The following is a 21,989-nucleotide window of genomic DNA, read 5'->3' as shown; positions in this document are numbered from 1 at the left end:
TTGACATTACAACAAGAGAAAACTATTAACTAACTAAAGCTTATACAGACCTCAGATGATTAGGATTAAGAAAAATAAGAGTATGTTAATGAAACAGAGAGGCAAGAGCCTCTTTCTTGGGGAATGCTACTTGTCAGGTTCTCTCAGATTTTGGTAATTCTGTAAAGCTCTGATACTTTGCTTATGACCGCACTGTTAATCAAAGACAAACACAAGCCTAGGCTCAAGCCCGAGCACACCTCTCTCCTACACTGGTTGCCCACAGCCTCGGACTCAGCCCCAGCCTGCATGCCCAAGCACTCAAGAACAAAAGGCCAAGCACAGCATCCTCTTGTTACTGAGCAGCGGAGAGAGGCTGGACACCTGGTGCAACCACAGATGCTTTGAGCTTCTGCAGATCAGCTTGGTGATCAGCAACATGGAAGAAAATTGCCTGGGTCATGCCAGCACCCACTGTCACAACCTGAGCTTCTGCTAACAGCAGAGAAGGCACTACTTGAGACCAAGTGTTTCATCAAAGTTTTCTCTTCAATTTGTACCTGGGCCATCTTTGTTTGAGATCATCCTGCTTCAGAAAACACAAGTCTGAGCAAGAAGTCTTCTTCAACTTAACCTCTTCATTATTGGGATCTTGTTTTTTCAGGATACTTAATATAGAAAAGACTCTGCAATTTTATAATCTTATTTTATGTTAAAAGAATTGGGAGGAAAGAGTTAATAATTCTCAAATGTCAAAAATCAGTGAACTGTATCTGAAATTCAGGGGTATGCATAACAGTATGACTAAACCGGATTATTAATATGCCTGACTGTGGTCCACACAGAAGTAGTCATTTTGACTAGCTTGGTGATTTGAGTGTTTTTTGCCACTTCTTATTATTGGATTCAAAAGCTTTGTAATTCTTTTAAGTCAGTATTTTTCATATATCTCATTTCTTGCTGTTAGTAGAAGTAAAACTTGTAGCAAAACACAAAAGCTATGACAAAATTAGTTGTGCCCATTCTGATCCTTCAGCCTTTACTCTGATTTGAAATTGAAACGAGTTCTGGCAAAGATGGGACAGAGAAATGATGACATGACTGAGCCCCCAGACAAGTAAATAACCATGAGAGAGTATAAAAGGAATAATGTTTTCTCCTCAACACATAAGCCCATCTACGCTCTCATTCTGTTGTTGTTGCTTTTAATATGTTCAACACAAGCTGCTTCAAGCTATTCAGAACAAAATACAGTGTGTGTATATATAGGACACGTCAATGAATGGCACACACCGCAGATGTGCATATGCCCATTGACATCAACTATACAAGAAAAACACTGAGAATCCTTTTTTTTTTTTTTTTTTGGCCAAGTGGGCGTATAGTCAAAATCTGAAGCATGAAAAAATTAACATCCTTCCATTTTTCCATCTAATAATTAAAACTATTTTTTTAAAGAGCTGCTTCTTCTATAGCATTTCTTTTCCCGTCAGTTAACCCATACTGAAATTCTAGCCTGGGACACAGTTCTTCATTCTCTCTATCTAGCCTTAACATCAGTTCATTTGTTGGCCATAAAGGGGTCCTGAACAAACGTCTGGCTGCCTGTCTCCCTTTGAAAACAGTATGCAGGGATGGAATCATGCATGTTTACAAGGAAAGGTTCTTCTAATCCTAGTGCCTAGGTGTGGTAGAACTGGACTTTGCCCTGCAAGGTGCCATGATCCTTTGATAAAGGATACTGAAACTCTAGCTTTCCAAGGCTAAGATGAGGAATTCTGCTTCCTTGCTCCTTTAAGTTTTCCTAATTAATCTTTCTTCAGGAAGTAATTCTGAAGAACATTCTGTGGAAAGAAAGAAAATCTACTGACAGCAGATCACTCTAACAGGGTTGCTATGGACAGTTGTCATTTTTTCCTACTAGTTGTATTGCGGTCCCCATGTTTAGCTACTGGCAGAAGTACAACAAAAACACCACTATGGCCAAAAGAAAATGCAATGCAACTTTCTGCCCTCCTGCAGAGACCAATAATAATCTCTCCATTTTTTTTCCTGCTGCCCTGATTAACAGCATCAATAAAGGCAATTTAATTATGTGAGGGGTGAGAGACTCAGCAAATCATTCCAGCTGCTTGTCTGCTCACTGGAAAATGCTTCCATTGCTCTTCAGTTATTGCTGATATACTCTAATTAAAAAATGCCCCAGAACAATGTGACCTGGTTGTTCGACTCTGCATTGGATGCTGCAAGATGCTAAGTTCTTCCTACGCTGAACTCCACATCCTCAGACCCAAACATAAACCCAAATTGATATTCAGCTTTGTTAGGAAGCACCTAGTGTCTTAAAAATGAGACCTCTACCTATGACTGTTCCTCAGGGTAGAGAGACACATCCACCATGGTTAATGATTTCCTGGTTGGTATCAGAGTCAGCCACATGATACCACGCTCTTCCATGCATTATTTGCAGAGCTCTGTGTTAAGGGGGAAGCAGGCATTCTCACCTACTAAAGTTTAAATGTCAGTCTTTGTAAGAGCAGCTGTAATTGGACTAACATCTACATTGGCACTCCAGAGTGAATTCTTTTCCTCATACAGAAAATATTCAGATACCTGGTCAGAGCTGTTGTAACTTCATCATCACTGTTTTGCACCAAAACCCAGAAGAGTTGATTCAGGACTACAGGAAGAAAATTCAAAATTACATGGATCTTCTCGATCCTCAGCAAATTCTGTAATGGATGTGAGAAAGAAAATGAGAGATTTCCAATAGGAGCAATGAAAGTTCATTACTTGCTTTCCCAAAACCAATTTTCATATTTCATTAAGGATATGTATGTAAGAGCAATAAAAGAACTTAATTACTATTTTCAAGACATGCATTTCCTAGTATTTTTAGGAAAACTCGTTCTTTTTATGCAGAGATCTGATAAACTGAACTTGTGGCTAAAATACTTATGTTAAAAGCACATTGGTAAAAAGTAGTATCAACACTCTAACCTGACTGGACTGACATTATATTATCTTCTCTGATCAAAGAGAATATTGAACTTTTAATTGAAAAAAAAACCAAAAACCAACCTCCTTTGAATTCCTCCTAGTTTTTCATTTCAGTAGTTTCCAAATTATTCCAGAATTTCTTCAAAGGTATTAGTGATTTATAAATAAAAGCAAAATACTCTGGGGAAAATTACTTATTCCCTGGTTATGTTGCATAGTTGAACCCTTGTCACATCCAACATTGTCTCTATTTTCTAATAAAATTACTGAAATCTTTTTAAAAGGTAAACTACAAACAGCAAATAAAGAACAGTGCAATTCTGGTAGTTTAGGCAACTGACTTACTGTCTAGAAAGTCGTGAAGCTTTTATGGATTCCTAAACTTTGTCCGATATGCTAAATGGCTTCCCAAAAACTAATAGTTAAGGACTTCATTCTGTAGAGGTATAACCTCTAAATAACACTGATGCTTTGATTTTTGAAAACATCCCTTAATCATTTCTTTAAATCAAAACAGCATTTAAAAACAAAGCAACCCCTTTCAGGTTTACCTGCATCTAGCAACAAAAGCAATAGCCACCTTTAGGGACTTGCCCAGAGAACAGCCATGATTTATTGGAACTTACTGTTTGCTTATTAAAGCAAAAATCTCTTCCCAAGCAGCTTTATAAAAATCTGATTAAGGTATATTCAAACAGGAAAACATTAACAATGAAGGGAAGGGGGAAAGCACCTATTTGACGGTAACATCTGAACCCCAAAACACCTATTAGATTTTACAGACTGCTAAAAGGAAAAATAATGAATAAAAGTCGTATGTACGATGTTTTAGAGCTAGTACTGTGGAGCAGTGTCACAGCTACCCTTCAGTTTTTTTGCTTATCTTCCTGTTAAAGTTCTGTAAGCAGATTGCAAAGCGAGAACTCTGAATTTCACCATTCACGAACAGGTAAAGAACCATGGCCCTACATTTACCTGCTGCTCTTCTAATTTGCTTGTTATATTCCTCCTTTCTCACAGCTTTTGACCTCTACTGAATATGCTTACATTTAATGCAGTTCTTGCTTATTTGTTTCATCTCTGCAGAAAGGGTATGTTTTTTCTGATTTCAGAACTTGATAGGCGACAAGCACCCTTGATTTATACGTGTAAAATACCCTGAACAGCCCTTTGGAGAGCATTCAGGTTTTCAGAGTGAAAGTATGAAGAGCCAAGTAGGAGGTAAGCATACAATGTATCTAAGGCAAGAGAGGACTAGCAGGAATACTGCAGCTCTACAGGCTATGGCTCCTTTTCCTGGACATTCCTAGAGCAACAGAGCAACATTACACCATCCTTCCATACGATGTGAGGCTTAGCATAGGCTGGATTATCAAAGTTGATGGGGCAGATGCAGCCATGCTCTAAATGAGAAGGGATGGGAGACAGCTCTGTGACCAGTAATGCAACTGTCACATCAAGTCAGTCTAACTGGAGTTGTCATGGACCCACTGCCTCCTGGTAAGCCTATGCCATGTTTAGAATTGTGCAGTGATGGATCAGTTGAGAGAAAGCCCTAAATATAATCTTATAGCACAGTTCGTGCTGCAGATTACTTTACCTTACAAGAATTGATGAAGTTTGAGGTAGGAGGCTGGGATAGATCCTTTTCCCTTTCTTGGCACTGATGGAAAAAGTTATTCAGGTATGGATCCTAAAATGATAAACATTCACAATAAAGTATGTCATAGAAAGGATTAAAATTCAGCTCCATAAACTGGTTACAGCAATCGCCTGTGATATTGAAGAACACACTTGGTCCCTACCACCTTAGACATAAGACACAGAAAGACAGATCAACTTATTTAGCCCAACCCATTGGCCAGCACAGCTTGTTATGAACAAATTACTTCCAGGTGCTTTGACCACTCGTTTTTCAGTGTTGTGAACAATTAATTTTTTCCTCACAATCTAAGGGATTTCAATGGCCAGACTTTTTTTTTTTATTCCTGGTGCTCACAATTTATTTTGTTGCTGTTTAAACTGATATTCCACAATTTTTCTGTTGGTATAACCTTAAACAATTTATATTTTTCTTTAAAGTGTGTATTCCATCATTGTCATCTTGCCCTTCTACGTTCAAATAACCTTTAAATGTTAGAGAAACACATTAATACAAGATTTTAAAACATCTTTCAGACATTCCTTGACATTTTTTGTTTGTAGGCAGGTAACAGAGCTAAGAGGAAATTCGGCTTACCTGAGTATGTACTGTCGATACAACAAAAGTAGAGACTTTGAAAAGTGGTTTCCCACCATCTACCCATTTTACATCACAGCCGATCTGCTATTAAAACAAAAACAAATAAAAAAAATATTTTCCCACTTATTTCCTGCTTATTCAAGTCTGCATCAAATTTTCACTGCACAGCTTTGCACACGTGTGTCCATGAACTGTGCTGGTTACTGTGCTTTCACAATCGCAGAAATATTGCAATACAAACCCACTTTTCAGCACAAGCCCATGAACATTGACATTCAAGGGACCAGCTCACTGCCCCACCCTGTCCTCATGAAAATAGTAAAACAAACACAATGAGGCAGAAATAATCCAAACTAGACAGGATGAGTGGGAAAATATGATATCACACCACAAAACCGGAGAATGAATCATGATCGCAGATCACATCAGCTGGAGAATGACTGTCATATAGCCTGAGTTCGTGAAAAGAGTTCTTTTTGACCACTCTCATTCACATTCTGGAGAAGCTGGGTATAATATTGTAGAATACACAGTTATAAAATACACTTTTCCATATACACCTGTGAATTAGCAACATACAACTCTTGGTCCAGTGGTACGTATATTAGTTTATATACTCAATGATATGCACGTGAATATTCTAAACCAGATACCCTATTTATCTGGTCTCATGTAAAACATCTGCAAATAAATGCTCTGTGCCATTTGAATAATATGAAAGTATGAATTAATACCTTTCCACTAGTTGGTTCTTGAAGACTCAAGTAATTGGGAGGCAGACTGCTTGCCACTGGCACGTTATGTTCTTGGGAAGCTAACTGGGCATCTTTCAACAAAGGAAGCCATGCATATCCCACTGTGCACAAGAACAAATCATTACAACTCTTTGGAAAAACAAGCCTCTCAAGTTCAAAGGAAGACAATAATATTCAGCCAGAAATTCTGCAATCCTTATTTGAATGTACATCATTTATATTTATAATTGAAAGTAATTCTACTACAGGTACCTGGTGTTTCCAGAGCCTCTTTCTTTTTGGCATTAGCTTTTGCATTTATGTCACAGGTGACATGATAAAATGAAAACAGAATGTGGTGTTTCTTATGGAGTTGAGTGGGAAGTTCAATTTTCACCTGAAATGTAAAATGTTACACCTCACTTTAGTTTAAAAATCGATTAAACCAGGCATCAGAGATGGTCTAAATGAGTGACATCTCTCTCTATACAGAGGTCTAAGTACAGCCTGCCTTTACTGGCTAATGTTTGTCTGCATGGGTAATAGATGCTCTCTTAAGGAAATTGTTTAGGATGATCATCCATCACCTTTACTTAAAACAGCTTTTTTCCTCTCTGTCTTGTGAAGGAATATTTACATTTACGATGAAAGCGCGTAAGATGAAAGAAGACAGAACTAAAGAGTGATGGACCCTGCTTAGAAGTGATCACCTGCACTGTAGCAGCCATAAATAGCCATCACCATTCCCGTATTTTCAGGATGACCAAACCAAAAACTAAAATGACATCCCTGCTACTGCTTCATCATCATTTCATGGCAAAGACCAAGTAATAAGGGCTGATATGAGAATAAACTTTCATTTACGATTTCTGCTCAGTCTTAAATCCTGCATCATGTCATCCATGAATCCCTACAGATTGGGTTTGAGGTATTATTAACCTATTGGAATAAAAATACAAAGTAATCAAAACATGTTACTATAGGAACTAATAAAAAAGACCCCTTGCCCTTGTGAGCTATGATAAAGTTTATCCAAGCTAATCCTATGCTTAAAGTAATGTTTAGAAATCGTTGATAAATGCTTCCAGTGTTAAATCGGCTTATGGATAAGAATCTAATACCATAAACAGATATGAAATGGGCATTCAGACATGGAGATTTAGACAACTTCCTTGATAACATACTACATTCTTTTAAAGACTGCACTTGCTGTACTAGGAACATTTAGGACAGGTGCACACCTCTTCCAGCCAAACCAGCTATTAAGTTCTGAATTCAGCTCTTCATTCAAGTTGAAAGTAATCTGCTCAAAGCAGATGGCTCACTAGCATCACATGAAGGACATTTTCAGATGTGTTAAAACCCAAAACACTGCTCGCAAAGGAGCAGTGGGGGGGGGTTCAAGATGTCTGAAGATGCAATGCTTTAAGTTCCACCTCAGTTCCTAAACATTAATCTTAAAATCGATACTTCACATGTAGTTGTACATTATCTGCTGGTCTTGCCTCTGCCACTTTATCAAAGTAAATTTTAACGGAAAAAGGAAGTTTTTCCAAGATCAAGCCAACAGTTTGGAAAACGCTGCTACATACTAACGCTGTCTGCCAGCCTTATCACTACACATAAAGTAGCAGTGGAAAATCCAGAACAGACACGCGACATTCACAGGCCATCAAACACATTAGTCACTGAAAGGGTGAAATTAAAATCACCTGCAGAAAGCCTGGGGAATCAATACTTGGTGTTGGTGAAACGTAAAGATGCACGTGCGACTAACATTTGGCAAAGGCCAACGTATGAGCTCTATTCTATAGCTGCATCCTCAAAAGCACCAGCTAAATGACTTCCCGCAGCCACTACACGTCACTGTACATTCTGTTGAGACCACTGGATCACCAAAAATGCCCCAATGCAGATCTTGTATCTCAGAGAGGGATTTGTTCTAACATTTTGCTCCACCCTGCATCATAATGTTTACTGTTTCCATTAAATTCAGAGATGCAGCTGGACCTTAATGTAATCCAGACATGCATTTTAGAGAGCTAGACTGTTCCTAATTAATTCTACAGCATCTTAACTGTACTCAGAACATCTTACAAAAGGAAGGATTCATTGAGTTGATTTAAGAAAGAAAAAACAAAACCAAAACGTGGACTGTATGTAAATCTACGTAACAGAGGCCCATCCAGATATACAAGCAATTGTAACAGATGTATTCTTCACACATATTTTTCTGTCTCATTGGCAAGTATTTAATGAAAGAAAAAGCAGACTGACCTCATCATAGAAATCAGGATTCTGGGAATGATGTAGCACAGCGGTGTAGGCTGCCGTTGTAAATAATGGTCCACCTGGCTTCCCATAAATACACTGATAAAAGTAACATGCTTTAATTATATTGTGAAATTCTGCTGATGATACTAGAATTAATAAATCTAATATGCACGTACATTGAAAACAATATGATGAAAGATTGATAATTACTTTGATCAAATATTAAAAGAAATATTTTAAGTGCTCAAACCTGCAATTTTTTTATACACACTTCCAGTAAAAGTCCATTGATTCTGTGAAAACTACCCTGCACTCTACTAAGCAATGCAGAGTCCTTAGACTTCTTCCTTGCTGTTATCAATTTCAGAGTTTTCTGCAAAATCTTTACAAAAGCTATTTCACTGTTATGCAGTTCAAGACACAATACAATGCCTTTACTGACTCTTCAATGTTACAAAAGTTACACAAGTTAACAATCTCCTTGCTGGCAGAGTCCAGTCTGGAGGCTCTTGATTATTGAGTGATGGCAACTTCATTCACCCGTGGTAAAACTACAGTACAACGATGCTATGCAATAGCCCTTGGTCAATAGCAAAGTTAAGAATTAAGTCTAAGGTTCTTCTAATTCTGTGCATCGCTCTTTTCAATCAAGTGTCCTGAGCTCAGTGAGAAATGTAGGGTAAATGGTAAATTTTAGAATAAGTGAATTGCACTATAAAAAATGGTTACGTTTTCTTATATTGTCATCTTTCCCATCCACCAGTCAGAAAGCCGGCACTGCAAAATGGCACTGTGAGCTGGAAACATCATGACCAGCTGGGATCAAACAGAACCACAGTGCAAATATAGAAGGATGCATAACAACATTCACTCTTTAATTGTTCTGGGTTAGTATAGCCCCGATTCCTGGGTTTTATAAATAATGTCCTCAGAAACTATGTTCTCTGAATATACTTCTGTTGTGTCTCACCTTCAGTGGCTTCGCTCCTTCTTCATCAGAGCTTTTAAATTCAATGCACACTGTTATATTCCGTGCCTGAAAAGACAGGAAGGTATTAAAGCTTAGATCAGAAATGGAGTACCCATAAAAACAAAGGCAAACTATAAGGGCTGAAATAAACATTTTCAAAATCTAGAAGAAACAAGCAGATGGTGTAACAACATTTAAAATGCCTTTAAGTCACAGTGGTAACACTAGAAATAATATTTCCAAGATGAACTGGCAAAATGTAAGCCAAGCCTCAAACTGACTGTGTAGAAGTAGATTATAAAGTGACCATCACTTCCCTGTGTCTTGTCCTTAATTAATTTTCAATCACCGTGAAAACGCAAGTAGTACTCAAGTTTCATTTAAGAACTACAAATATTATCCAGATTAATTTTATCTGCACACAATTTCATTAAAATACAGCCCTTCTGAAAATTGTGAAAAAGCTATTGCCACATTATCTCTCTTTGAATCACTGATACAACTTAAAATTAATCCACAGATTCATTTCATTAAAATTGTACCGATGTTTTATGATTGCAAAAATTGAAAAAGATTAGAAGCCAAGTCAGTGACTCTCATCACGCTTTTCCTCTCCTTTATGACGAGTACTCCTTCATTTCAATGACAGCTCATGCAGTACACTACTACCCAATGTTGGCCTGAATTAGTCACATACTGTACCTTGTTGAAGTATTTTTGGCTATCATACTTGAGGTGTTTTGGATATATGTATATTTGGTTCTTGTATACTCTGTAAGGGCGAGAATATTTTGTTGATTCCTGTACAAACTCCTCAACTTCCACTGTAGGTTGATGCTCCTTTATGTCATTAAATGGCTTGATCGGAATAAAAGACGAAGTTACACAGTCTTCAAAAGAACAGAAAAGAAAACCATCACATATTATGTTTGTTCTTACAGTCTTACTACTAAGAGTAAGTAATATTGAGATGGAACAAGTAAAATCCTGCCTTAACTTGAAAAGAATAAGTCATGCTGAGATGCAACAGGTCAAATCCTGCCTTAAATTGCATCCACGTTACCTCAGAACAATTACAATATATGATCCTTAAATGGTTTAACTCACTGAAATTAAACAGTACAGCACTGAAAACCTCTTCTGACACACACTATATTTGATGGCATTTGATGGCATAACAGCACCATTGGTATATGGACAGTTTCAACAGTATACCGAAGTGATGCTGTTTCTAATTAATTTTACAGCTCAATATCTCAGTTAAGTTTTTCTATTATCTAATAACATAGTAAACGAGATGAAGAAACACGTAGTGCAGAACTAGATTAAACATATGATGCAATTGGGATAACTGAAATCAGATCAAGAAACACAAGATGAAAATAAGCACTCTGTCACCCAGCCAAGGAGAGATTGAAAACAGACAGAGTATACTCTGTCTGCCCGTGCCATTAAATCAGTGAGATATTTAACTTCAGCGTGGAGAACTCAAGGGCTGTTTGCACAAAAGCAGCTGAGAAGCGTCACCAACTTAGGGATGTCCTGAGCTATTGCTGGGAAAAGCAATTTGAAGGTCCTGCCTACAAGTTCATTTTTCAAACCCTAGAATAACTCACAGGAAAAGCCTACCAATTTGTGCTGAGGAAGCCGAAAGAAGCTGGTGATCCCTTGTATACACTATGCCTGATTTATCTTCCTTCTAAACTAGCACAAGAGGAAACTGCCACTTTCAGGATAGGGCAGGTCCTCTGCGGCCTGAGCAGGTGGGGGAGAAGTGGCTCTATGCCAGCTGTAGCAGGGTGGTTTCTCGTTGCTTTCTTTCAAATAGACACTGCAAACGTTCTTCCCAGCCTGCTCCCCACCAAAATATGAATGTGTCTGATTGACTTGTGCACCCAGTCAACAGACATAGCTCCTGAATTAAGCTGGAAAGATCCATATATGAAAACTTTTGTCCTTCCCAATCAAAATTAGCGGCATTGAAAGGGAACAGCTAAATTAAATCACTTGCAATTGTCAGCCAGAAGTGACCACCGCCTGCTGCAGAGAAGCCTTGAGAAGGTTTATTCTCCCCAGCACCAGCAATATCTCCCTGTAGATGATCATGCAAATCCCTCTGTTGGTCAGTGAAGATACTCAGGGTCACATACAAACTTTTAAAGGTTTGCTCTTCCGCTACTAACAGTCCCAGTACTTGGGAGACACTGCTCACTGCCCTCGGCCTACAAAGCTAAGATAGGCAGCTTTCTGTTTGGGCAAATCTCAGGCAACCCATCTTAAAATAGAGGATGTGTTATGTCCTATAATTCGGCCAGCTGCCCCTCAAACTTGATTTATAAACATTCTGATTGTGTCCATTTTTTAACATCATTAACCTTATTTTTCATTAGAGAAATCTGGGGACCAACCCAAGGATTAGAATGCAGTGCTAAGGCCTCTCTGCAGAAGTCTTTCTGTGCCCTCTGCACACCTGCACTTCCAGTAGCCCGCAGAAAATCCACGGGGAAATAGAAATAGCATTGAACTGAACACAAAAAGAGGAGTAAGTAATAAATGAAGTTTTTAAATACCAATAGCTCAGATAGGAGAGCAGCGATAGCCTGTAGAGCGTGAGAAGAGGCAGTAATAACAGGAAAAAGCCAGCTGGAAAACGAAGGTGCCCTCAGCCAGTTGTGAAGGTCTGGTCTCTCTGTGCCTCACTTCCATTGCACAGACATGCACGCAGAGGCAACAGCCCAGTCGGCTGCCTGCCGCATGGCTCTCGGCTACAAGCTACTCTCCGTGACCGCCCTCCACAAGAATGGAGCCTCCCAGTTCAGGGTTTTAATGGGTATTTTAGGGGGGAAAGCAGGGGATGGAGCAGCAACAGTACCTGCTGCCCTATTGCCAGCTTCAGGGCCCCGACCTTCCAGCGCAAAGGACAACAAGCAGGGACCATGCAGCACAGGTGGGAGCTTCAGGAAGCTTTTTCTCTCTTCCCCTTTGCTAGAGCTATGTGAGTTCGGCTTCCCCCGCATGCAGCGGAAAAGGCTGAAGTTTTGTTTCAGGTTAAACACTGTCAGACAACATCCCCTGATATACTACTGGCTCCAGTTCTTGTTGTAGCTATAGTAAATAAAGTCTTGTAAAAACAAAGATCTACTTCTGTTGTCTAATGCAAACTGATGCCAATGTGAAGCAGGGTAGTGTCAGTCCCTAGAGATACAACCGTACCGGCAAATTGTTGACAAGATCTTTGGCCAACTTCCTTTTCAGTGGCTTTTCTTGGCCATGAAGGATTTTAGCACTAGCCTAGCACGACTTATTTTGGGTGGGAAGAAGGTGTTACAACAGAACTGGTTACTGCTATTAGAAGGCTTCCTTCAGAGCTGGCTGAAGTCGAGAAGAGTTTTCATGGAGATTTTAATGAATCCTACAGCATGGAATTTTTCTGGTACAGTTTTTAAATTATTTTACAGCCTTATTCAGAGTAAGACAAATTTTCCCCATACCAAAGCAATGTTTAAGCAGTTACTCTTTAGAGTGAGGGAATTTTCATTGACTTTCCACAGGAACTGGGCACTTTACTAGCACATACCCTTTAAAGCCAGAGTTTCACTTGGCCACAGTGCACACCGAATCAGGTAACAGTACAAGGCCCAAGCTGCTTTGGACCATTTTTCCTACCCTTGAGCTACCAGCTTCTTTTAATTTCGAAAATAAAAATTGCTTTTGAAATGTCAGTGAAACTTTTTTTTATCTAATACCATATGAAGAGAGTATAAAATGTGTGGTGATAGACTTCAGAGGAATTCAATGGTCTTGAGTTTTTTGCAACAGAAATGTGGCCCTTGAAACAGAAAATTTAAAAAGAGACAAAAGGATCCAGTTAGAAGCATCTACCTTAGCAGTTGCTGCACTGATGCCAGAGTGGCCTCTAAATGAAGTCCTCCATCTACTCTGCATTTTTGAAACCTGCTGCATGTCCCATATGTGCTAATTCACAGGGGATATGAGCATCGCAGCCCATCAACAGTGCAAGGCTATTAACCTCAAGCTACTGAAGTCCACTTGGCTCTTTGGCCTAATCCCTTAGAGACCAAAAAGTGGTCCTTGGACTTTCATCACATGTGGATTCAGCTTGTTGTGTTCTGTATTGCTGGGGTATATCTGCCCAAGTACAAGACAAAACAAAGAATGGTGCAATTAAATGAAAACAAATCAAGAACGCTCCCCTGCAGACATTTTTCTATACAACAACAGACAATTCTACCAGAATTGTCTCAAGGCAGCAATTATGGCTGGAAAGCCTATGACAACGTCCTATTTAATTATAATAATTAATTATAAAGTGGAATCATACTTGGATGTTCCAAAGGAACACAATCAACTGCAATCTCCAAACAGCCAGGTATAGTCTGTATTTTGCTAATCTTCTCTGCTCTGCAATGACAGAAATGAAAAGATTTTAGAAAATTAGAACAAAGGAGATGAGACCCATCATAGGAATTAATCTCACATGAAAAACAGACCCTGATTTAACATATAAATATATATTAAACACATCTAACATACACCTATTGGCTATTAAACTGAAATCAAATGCAACAGCAGGAAAGAAGGAAAGAAAGTGTTTTGTTTTGTTTTGTTGTTGGGTTTTGGTGGTTTTTTTTTTCTTTCTTGGCCTCATTCCTGTCTTCTCTTTGCAAGCAATATTATAGCATATTTTGTGGAAGAGGAAGAAATTGATGAACCAAAGCTTATTAGAATTAACTTACCCACCTTTTCTTTTTAAAATCTGAATCAAATGTTCTCTAAAAGGAATTCAATGACCACTGAGACCAGAGGAGTTCACAGCACCACGGCTTGTATAAGTGCCATGCTGAAAAGGGACCAAGACATAATCCTTGTGCCCAAGCCATTTGAGAAGTGCCAAAACTGTGATGCTAAATTCCTTTTATCTAGGAGATGCTTTAGACAGACAAACCCAGCAGTGGCGACTCTAATATAAAGTAGTAAGAATTTCAGTAAAGTTTCCTGACCAGTAACAGTAAGATAACAGAAGAGATTAAAGGCCCAATCCAATCCCTGCAGCTGACATTCAATCTTTCTATGATCTGATTTTATATACATGGAACAGGAGAAGTTAATTAGATTAATTCATTTCTAGGCACATGTAGAGTAGAAGGGACAGGAAGAAATTCCTGGTTCAATTCTCATGTCACTTATCCAGTGTAAACAAAGACTCTGCTCTAGAATTAACCTGATTTACACCTGTGTGGAAGACTATCCAGCCAAACGGCTACTCACTAATTTACACACTGTCAAACATTTGGAGAAGTTTTTTCCTTCCAATGTGCACTCTGCAGTTTGTCATGGAGACTCAAACAAACAAAAGCAAGGAGTGGAGAAGCCATTAAAGAATGCTTTTTCATTTTTCTCTCTCTTCCCCTACCCCCCTTCTTTTTTTTCCCTGAGATAATGTTCTCTTGTTGGTTACTTCACCTGCATCGCCCCTGATGGAAGCTAATTTAAGAAATTGCTATCTTTAGGTTATAATAACATTTATTAATGTGCCAAATGACATTTCAGTTTTCCTGGAAAGTCCAACCTAAAGCACTCTTTGGCAGGTAACAGGCTAATGTGAAAAACACTAATTTAATATGTCCACTCTGGCACACTGTGTTAAATGAAGAAAAAAAGCAGTGAAAATTATTCTGCACAGCTTTATAAAGCCTTTACTCCTTTTCAAACCAAATTAAAAACTGTTCCTTACCTTCTGTATTCTGCTATTAGTTTAATCAAATCTTCCATGGATATCTTATTACTTTCTTGCCTGAATAAAGGTGAGAATCGCGAGTCTCTGTCAACATTTCCCTGATTATCTTTAAACACTGGTCTATAAAGAAAGAAAAACGACATGTTTAGAAACACTCACACATATATATATATATATGAACATTTGAAATTGTCATGTAATCTTTTAACAAGTTTATGATATGAATTCTTACACAAATTCAGAGCTTTGGAGCCCTGCAGAGCTTCACACAAGAAAGCTCTTCTGAGCTGTGCATTTGCAGGAGCATAGGCAATTTCCGTTTAGTTGCATGTGCAGTCCCAGTCCTGCAAAGACTTAAGACCTTGTTTAATCTTACATGATGCAGACAGTCCCTGCTGACCTCAGGTGCAGTGTGACTGCTCACAGTTTGGAGTTGCTGGGGTTTAATGCTAGAAGAGATCACCATCTAGTTCAGCATCCACTGTTTTTACCCCTCTTCTGTAGCTAAGTCTCACTTGAGAAAGCTGGAAGTGTACAGCACCTCACCGGAGCACTCTCTCTGCTCCCACCCGCCCCTCCATCGCCCTGGCTGCAAGGCTGCCTTCTCCAGGCTCTCGGCAAGCTCTTGGGGCAGCCCCAGAGAAGCCACCCCTGAGCCCGATGGGACTTCATCATCTTGCTCACACATCAAGGACATGACTCCTCACTTCAACAGAGACTGACTCATTTCAAGGAATCATTTTGAAGAGTTCATTACATCAATAGGTAGTTTTACCCAAGAAGTTATTATCCAATGAAAATCATGATAATTTTAAGTAACAGAAATCATAGCAAGATGTCAAATCCCAACCACTACTCTCATCACGTAAAGAAACATATGCTTTTGTGAAACTAGGTTAGAGACCACTACTGAATCTTCCTACGCATTAAATCTGTTCTGTGTCCTCCAGGAGCATGATACCAACTCACTGGGGCTTACTTTTCCTTCACAAAACAAGTTTGCGGAGCATCGACTAAATTTTTGGTGAACCAGCTACAAAGTGCCAAATGAAATGGAAAAAAAGGATATCCATCTATAACTGGGAACAACAAGTATCAGCTGTTGTGCACACAGGAAAACATTCCCAGATATTTCCATTCCTGCTCATTGACACTTGTAGGACTTAATTAAGACATTCCAGTGCCCTTTGTATAGCCCCAAGGGTCACACACGCTGGCTGGACTGGATAATGTAACAGCTATCCAAATTAATGAACCTTGGATTCAACTGTAGTATGCAAAAACATTGCTTAACAAAAGTGAAATGTCTTGACACTAAGTGCTGTTCTGTGAATCATTTGGCCAATCTTGCTTCCTTAATTTACTTCTCTGTTCCACTGCCAGCGAGAAGAAGAATTGATGCCAGCACAAATTGTTGCCAGATGCAAAATAATGGAGTAAACCTTTGGAAGAGGATCCCAAGGATAAGTATAAATGCACCGTGTCTTAACTTAATTAACTGAGAGAAGCACCACTATTTCATTTCTTTCTAACTGTAGAGAATAATCAACTCTCTTCTATCAGTTTTTTTGCCTCCAGCAGTTAGAGGAAGTAAGGTCCACACCAACACGCCATGTCAAAAATCTTAAGTTATTAAGGAGAAACCAGACCTAATTTCTGGCAGCCACCACTTACTTTACAAATCCTATTAAACTGCTGTGAGGAAAAAAAAAGAAAGAAAAAAGATAAGATTTAATAATTATTACAGTATTGGTGACACTATGATATTTCTTGGACACAGCACTGCTTCCTCCTCCAGACTAACAGAGAGGACCAAAACATTCAGTGAGTGATTTCCACCGTGCCACTGGGCTCTGCAGCGTGATCCTAAGCAAACCCAGGCTCTGCTGGAGCTTATTAACTAATTTCAGTGCAGGCTCTGACACCAAGCAAACCACTGCTCAGCACAGCAGGGTGTAGGGGCACTTAGCAAGGCAGGGTTAGGGATGTCCATAGTGTAAAAGGAAAAAAAAAAAAACAAACCAGGTCTGTGCTGGAAGTAGCTCACTCCGGGTCAGTAGTGCTGAGCACTGAGCACTGCCTCCTGGGAGATGCAGGGACACGGCATCGTCACCTCCTCCCCTCCGGCCACTCTGGTTTGGAGTCAGAAGGGCTTTACAGAGTCCTCCTGCCTACAACCACTCCTCCCCAGCATCAGTGCTCCCTGGGTGTCACATGCCCTACCTCTAGAACTGCTCCTCATCAGTTCAGCAGCATATCCCAGCCTAAATAATACACCCAGGACAAAACTAAAGGCATGAAACCAGGTATCCGCAATACAAAACAGGTAAGTATTTTTATCCCTCCAGCTTACACACAATAGTCCATTTATGTAAAGCTCTTGCCACTACAAGAGCAATTTAGATGTCCACTGAAAACAAGATAACCCTTCTTAAAAACAGGTATGTTTTATGCACTCAGAGCAGAGTTAGACGGCTTTCTGCTGGTCAAACTGTACTGGTGTCTCCATTCCCCTGGATCATTGAAGCTGAAGAATTGCCCGAGCAGCAAGTATTACGTGTATTATGTCTGCAGTTAGGTAACCACAATCCCATGTTTTGCCAGATCCTTTCAGGCTGCTGGGCGCAGGTGGAGCAAGAGTGCTCCTTGTCACGGTGAACATACTGAAGGCATTTGAGAATGACAACTGTCACATGAAAGAAAAGGAAACCTAATAAAACACTTCTACAATCCAGGAGTCCAATATTTGTCTAATATATTAATGATTCCTTACTGCCAGTTACTTATTTACCAGAGAGATTTTAATAAGAAAAAATTCACAGAACTAACATCCTAAGAGGTTCTAAAGGTGTTAATTTAGGGGAAAACAAATTAACAGATTTCACTAAAGAAACTGAAACATCATCTCGGTATTTAAAGTGTTTCTATGATTCTACTGTTCTGACATTGTTAGCTGATGGACCACAATCACAACAATTCTTGAAGCATGGAAAATGTACACAGTGTTCATAATTCAACATCGAAAAAGCTACTTTTGAAGTAGTGGCTTATGATTTGTGGAAAAATTGCTCACTTCCAGGGTTAGAGATTCAGCGTGAGATCTGCAGCTACTGTAACTCAGTGCAGCCCCACTACCTTCAGCTACATCAACCTATGCCAGCTGAGAACCAAACCAGCAGCTGCACAAACTGTTGAAGGGTTCAAATATTAGGCTCTAAAATGTGAAGTTTACAAGGGTGGAGAAGGTTTGAAGGAACAGCAGAGTGTAAAAACTAATCTCTGCAAGTGAAGTTTCCCCACATCTACAATATGTAGCTCAGGCACATATTTGCAAACTTTGGCAGTTCTGGCAGGAATATGAGAATGGAAGATGGGTTTGACACACTGTAATTCTAACACATACCATAATTATACCTGCGAGAGCATACAGACACCAGATCCCACCAACGCCAGCAAGAAATCAGGGAGGAACCCTGAGTCATGCTTTTGAATGATGCTAACAAACTGGATGCCACACAAGCTAATTAAGAGTTTCAGTCACTTGTACAATGCTCAACTGTCAAGATTTTGGCTCACTGAATGTATACGTAAAAATCGCACTGTGGCCATCTGTAACTGCTTTAAGGGGGAAAATTTCCACACAAAACCAGGAGTGTGGTTAATGCCAGAATGAAATAACTGGAAAACACATTTCCAAACCCAGGGTTTTGCTATTTATCATAGCCAAACCATTTTTTCCCCTGTAGTGCAACAGCCTCCTGTGGAAACCTCTATTTTCAAGCTGTGAAAATAGAAATAGATTTTCTAGGGCCAAATTATACTTTGCTTTTACCAAAGAGAGTCCTGAGTAATGTTAATACATAAACAGATGTAAATGAGCGCAGCACTTGACCCAATGAACTAAATAAATTCCTTGCGCAACATCACTGATACCAACGAGTTCATACACTTGGTGTATTTGGTCAACAATTTTAAAACTATGTTATCTCATAATATGATTTATAATGAAAAAGTTTAAGAGATGATAAACACACCCAAGTATATTTTCTGTAATTACTCCTACAGATGGGAGGAAAGCTTTTTAATGTACAGGCAGTGAAGCACCGAATTAGGATGCTATCCAAAAATACTGCCTGCTGGAACTGAGGGATGTCCACAAACCCCAGCTACGTCCTCTGCCCATCTGCAGGCCATCTGTGTAATGCACACACAATAAGTCTGCAAAACGTTGAACTCGCTGTGCATTTGCTAACACCACAAGCATATATTCCCATTTGTATTTGGGATATATATCCTGTCCCTATATATAGCCTATATATATCCTGTCCTATATATATCCTGTCCTAGGGAAAGCAAAAACGTAGTATGATGCAGAGGTCTTTTCGAACTTATTTTCTAAGACTGTGGACTGCACACTGAAAAAGGAGCCTGTAATTTCAGAGAGAATACCCAGTGAAACAAGTCATTGCCATCTCTGAAACTGAAAAAGTATGGGACTAGAGCTGAGGGTTTCCATTGTCAAAAAGTCTCAATGAAACAGACTGAGGAAGGTTCAGACCCCCAGGTATTCCCATACCCACTGTACCGAGCATCACACGAGCAAGCTCCTCTCAAATGGAGCTCTATTGCTCTCATCCTGCCTTATGTCCTTTGCCACATTCTAGCCTGTGCCAATTAACCCTTCTTCATGGAATTCCAGAAAGAAAATTTCTGTTCATTTACCCAATACATACTGTTGGGTGCAGCAGCAGCAACTGCTGCACTCTTCTTAGATGAGTAGTTAAGTAGAGCAATCCACCTATAGAAAACGCTTCTGCTCACATGGCTGTGGTGACTGGAAGCTGCTGCTATCACACACCATGTTACCAGAACTCAAAAAACTCACATGCAGGTTTAAAACTGGTGGAGCATTATTTATTAGTCAAGCTTGATCTAATAAAGATTTTATTCCTTACTCCAAATCAATGTGGCCTGTTATTACAAAATAAATTTATGCAGTTATAATACTATGTCTGAGATGACCAAGGAGTTGCCAACTGGTATTTTAATGATAAAATATCTGAAATAACAGAGAACTGAAAGGAGAGGATAATCTGAAAAGCACCATTTTCTCAGAGCACTCTAGCTTGACAGGCACTTAAGGTGCTATGCACCTTACAGGGACAGAAGTAAAACTTCATTCATGGCTGTTAGACTTCCCTTAGGCAGAGCAAACACAGACCTGTGGCTGCAATTCTGGGCCGAGGCACAGTACTACGTAACGGGCTTGAGCAGTACAGCCACGGCACATACACAGCCCAGCATCTCCATACCAGCATAGTACAGCACAGCCCGAACCCTGCTTCTGCCTGCTCCCTCTCACCAAGAGGCAACTAGGGGTTGCCACTTGGAGAATCCTATGAAAGGGAAATGCACTTCCTTCATAATAAGGAGAAAACTTTTCTGTATTTTTTTGGGGGCAAGAAACACTGAGATAAGATTTGCTGAAGATGCAGAAGAATGTTTTAGTCTGCTCCGCATGCATGAGTGACTAGCCAGACCCTTAACTAGTTAAAATCATCATGCCACCTAAAGATAGCTACAGCAATGACTGAGTGGCAGGACATATCACTGATGGTACTGCCACAGACCACACAGGCGGGCAGGACAGAGTTAATAAAAAGCCTCAAGTCAGTCTGATGGCAAGCCTGCACCTCTTGCCATTGTACAGTCCATTACATGCTAGAAGTACCTCTGTCAACCCAAGAGACACCCATCAATATAACTCTGATGAATGGTCCTTTGGCTACACATAAGTAGTAAATATTAATGAGTATCCTTGAGATTGCGATGACAGATCAGAACACATTATCTGCCTTTCTCTTGAGCATGCAAGTACTTGTCCTGTTCCTACTGGATATTGACAAAAATGTATGTCAATAAAAAACAAATGAACTCTTCAAACAGCCATACCTTACTGTGTGTTTTCTCCTTTGCCATCTAAGCACCATATTCTAAAATCATAAGCTTTCCCTTACACACGACAGGGGAAACTGTGCACTTCTGGTGGTCTGTACCTCCACACCAGAAGCACGCAGCCACACAGCTATCCCTCACGGTCACAGGTAATGCCACAATGTGACTTCTTCACCTAGCACGTGCTCCTCCTTCCTCGCTGCAGCTTCAGGCAGCTCTCTACCTGGCCTGCCACGGTCAGAACAGAAGCCACAGAGAAGAAGGAATGCTTTCACTCGGCAATTGACAGCTTTCCTTTTTATAGGGAATATAAAATTTCATATTCTCTGCTCTATGCACGGCAGAAAGAAGGGAGGGCTCTCACAGGGACACACAGGGACGTCTCAGTCAGGAGTCTTTCTCATGCCAGGGTAGCAGTAACCTGACAAAATTACAGAAGACTGACAATGAAAAAACGCAGAGGACAGAGAAAGGAATTACATGGAAACTTGAAGGGAGAACAAGAGAAGAAAGCCATATCTGGTTTTGTGAGTTAATCTGTTAGAAGGGGATCAAGAGGCACAGGGGTGCCTCAATCTTGAGGGTGAGACCAGCAAGAAATTACCCAGGAGGAGAGAGAGGAAGAACAAAAATCCATTACCGCTACTGCACTGACCTGCAATAAAACCCAACTGACCTGCCAAACAAGAAAATAACAGCTCTCTGTCACCTACTAACCACTAAAAATGCAAGAGTACCTGAAGCATAATCCCTCAGTATCACTCCCAAGGCACTGTTTTAGGGGCACCATAACCTCCAAATCCTTGAAAACCTGACAGGCATCATAACAAGAACAGAGCTTCAAACTTGTGCACCTGTATTTTAGGTGGCAACTCTTTTTCAGACCGTAACAATCTTTGTAGGAAATTCTTGTGAGAACTGTGACTTTGAAATCTCTTTTGTAATTTTTAGCATCAAATCACTGGTGGAGCTCATAATAAATTGTTACTCTGTCAGCCACCTTTGCTACTCCCTGGCAACTTCACTACATACCTGAAGAAAAGATTCCACCACAGTAACATTTAATGAGAAAGTAAC

At 39.7% G+C, this 21,989-nt stretch overlaps 1 protein-coding gene across 11 annotated transcripts in view; it reads right to left on the bottom strand.

Annotated features, from left to right (window-relative positions):
* The window catches only part of DOCK10 (dedicator of cytokinesis 10), a 165,015-nt gene that overhangs the window by 43,150 nt on the left and 99,876 nt on the right, over positions 1-21,989 (bottom strand). For 10 of the 11 annotated variants that reach the window (XM_087739071.1, XM_087739063.1, XM_087739061.1 and 7 more), the window contains exons 15-24: positions 14,955-15,077; positions 13,542-13,621; positions 9,902-10,089; positions 9,200-9,265; positions 8,233-8,325; positions 6,229-6,352; positions 5,956-6,077; positions 5,219-5,305; positions 4,580-4,672; positions 2,593-2,711 (exon numbers count right to left, since the gene is read on the bottom strand). In XM_087739071.1, the coding sequence (XP_087595197.1) occupies positions 2,593-2,711; positions 4,580-4,672; positions 5,219-5,305; positions 5,956-6,077; positions 6,229-6,352; positions 8,233-8,325; positions 9,200-9,265; positions 9,902-10,089; positions 13,542-13,621; positions 14,955-15,077 (1,095 nt within the window). The remainder of the gene's footprint in view (positions 1-2,592; positions 2,712-4,579; positions 4,673-5,218; positions 5,306-5,955; positions 6,078-6,228; positions 6,353-8,232; positions 8,326-9,199; positions 9,266-9,901; positions 10,090-13,541; positions 13,622-14,954; positions 15,078-21,989) is intronic. The other variant, XM_087739066.1, reaches the window with a different exon arrangement.

The sequence above is a fragment of the Nipponia nippon genome, unplaced genomic scaffold, assembly GCF_047370975.1.
Source record: "Nipponia nippon isolate SJK-2023a ecotype South Korea unplaced genomic scaffold, ASM4737097v1 scaffold_7, whole genome shotgun sequence".
In the NCBI taxonomy this organism is placed as follows: domain Eukaryota; kingdom Metazoa; phylum Chordata; class Aves; order Pelecaniformes; family Threskiornithidae; genus Nipponia; species Nipponia nippon.
This window is presented reverse-complemented; position numbering and strand designations above follow the sequence as displayed.